Genomic DNA, 396 nt, shown 5'->3' with positions numbered 1-396 from the left:
ATGTGTGTACGCATGTGTGTGCGTGTGCGTATATATACCTGGATACACACATACTTGAAGAGCAGATGTGTGTGCGCATGGCCTATAAGTAGATGTGTCTGCACATGGAACAGGCAGGTGCAGGTGTCGGTCCCCGTCACGCGGAGGCCGCCCCGAGTTTGGACAGGAGGTTAAGGGCAAGCCGGTTCAGAGACCCCAACGCTCCCATGTTGGGCCCCAGAGAAGGTTCTGGAAGAGATCGCAGCTTTAATGCACCCGCACGAAGGCTCAGGCTCGGGGGGCCTCTTGGCAGAATGTGGTTTGGGGCTTGAAGCAGAGCCTTCGGCGCCGCCTGCCTTTGGGGCGGTGCCCCAGCCCTTGGCTGTGGCTGCCTCTTCTGAGGACCCCAAATCCACT

At 58.8% G+C, this 396-nt stretch overlaps 1 protein-coding gene across 1 annotated transcript in view; it reads left to right on the top strand.

Moving 5' to 3' along the window:
* The window catches only part of LOC102761370 (collagen alpha-1(V) chain-like), an 89,263-nt gene that overhangs the window by 49,834 nt on the left and 39,033 nt on the right, over nucleotides 1–396 (top strand). The window contains exon 10 of the mRNA XM_015572366.1: nucleotides 260–265. Within this exon, the coding sequence (XP_015427852.1) occupies nucleotides 260–265 (6 nt within the window). The remainder of the gene's footprint in view (nucleotides 1–259; nucleotides 266–396) is intronic.

The sequence above is a fragment of the Myotis davidii genome, unplaced genomic scaffold (genome assembly GCF_000327345.1).
Source record: "Myotis davidii unplaced genomic scaffold, ASM32734v1 scaffold609, whole genome shotgun sequence".
Classification (NCBI taxonomy): domain Eukaryota; kingdom Metazoa; phylum Chordata; class Mammalia; order Chiroptera; family Vespertilionidae; genus Myotis; species Myotis davidii.
The sequence above is the reverse complement of the archived record's forward strand: the minus strand, read 5'-3'. Positions and strand labels throughout refer to the sequence as shown.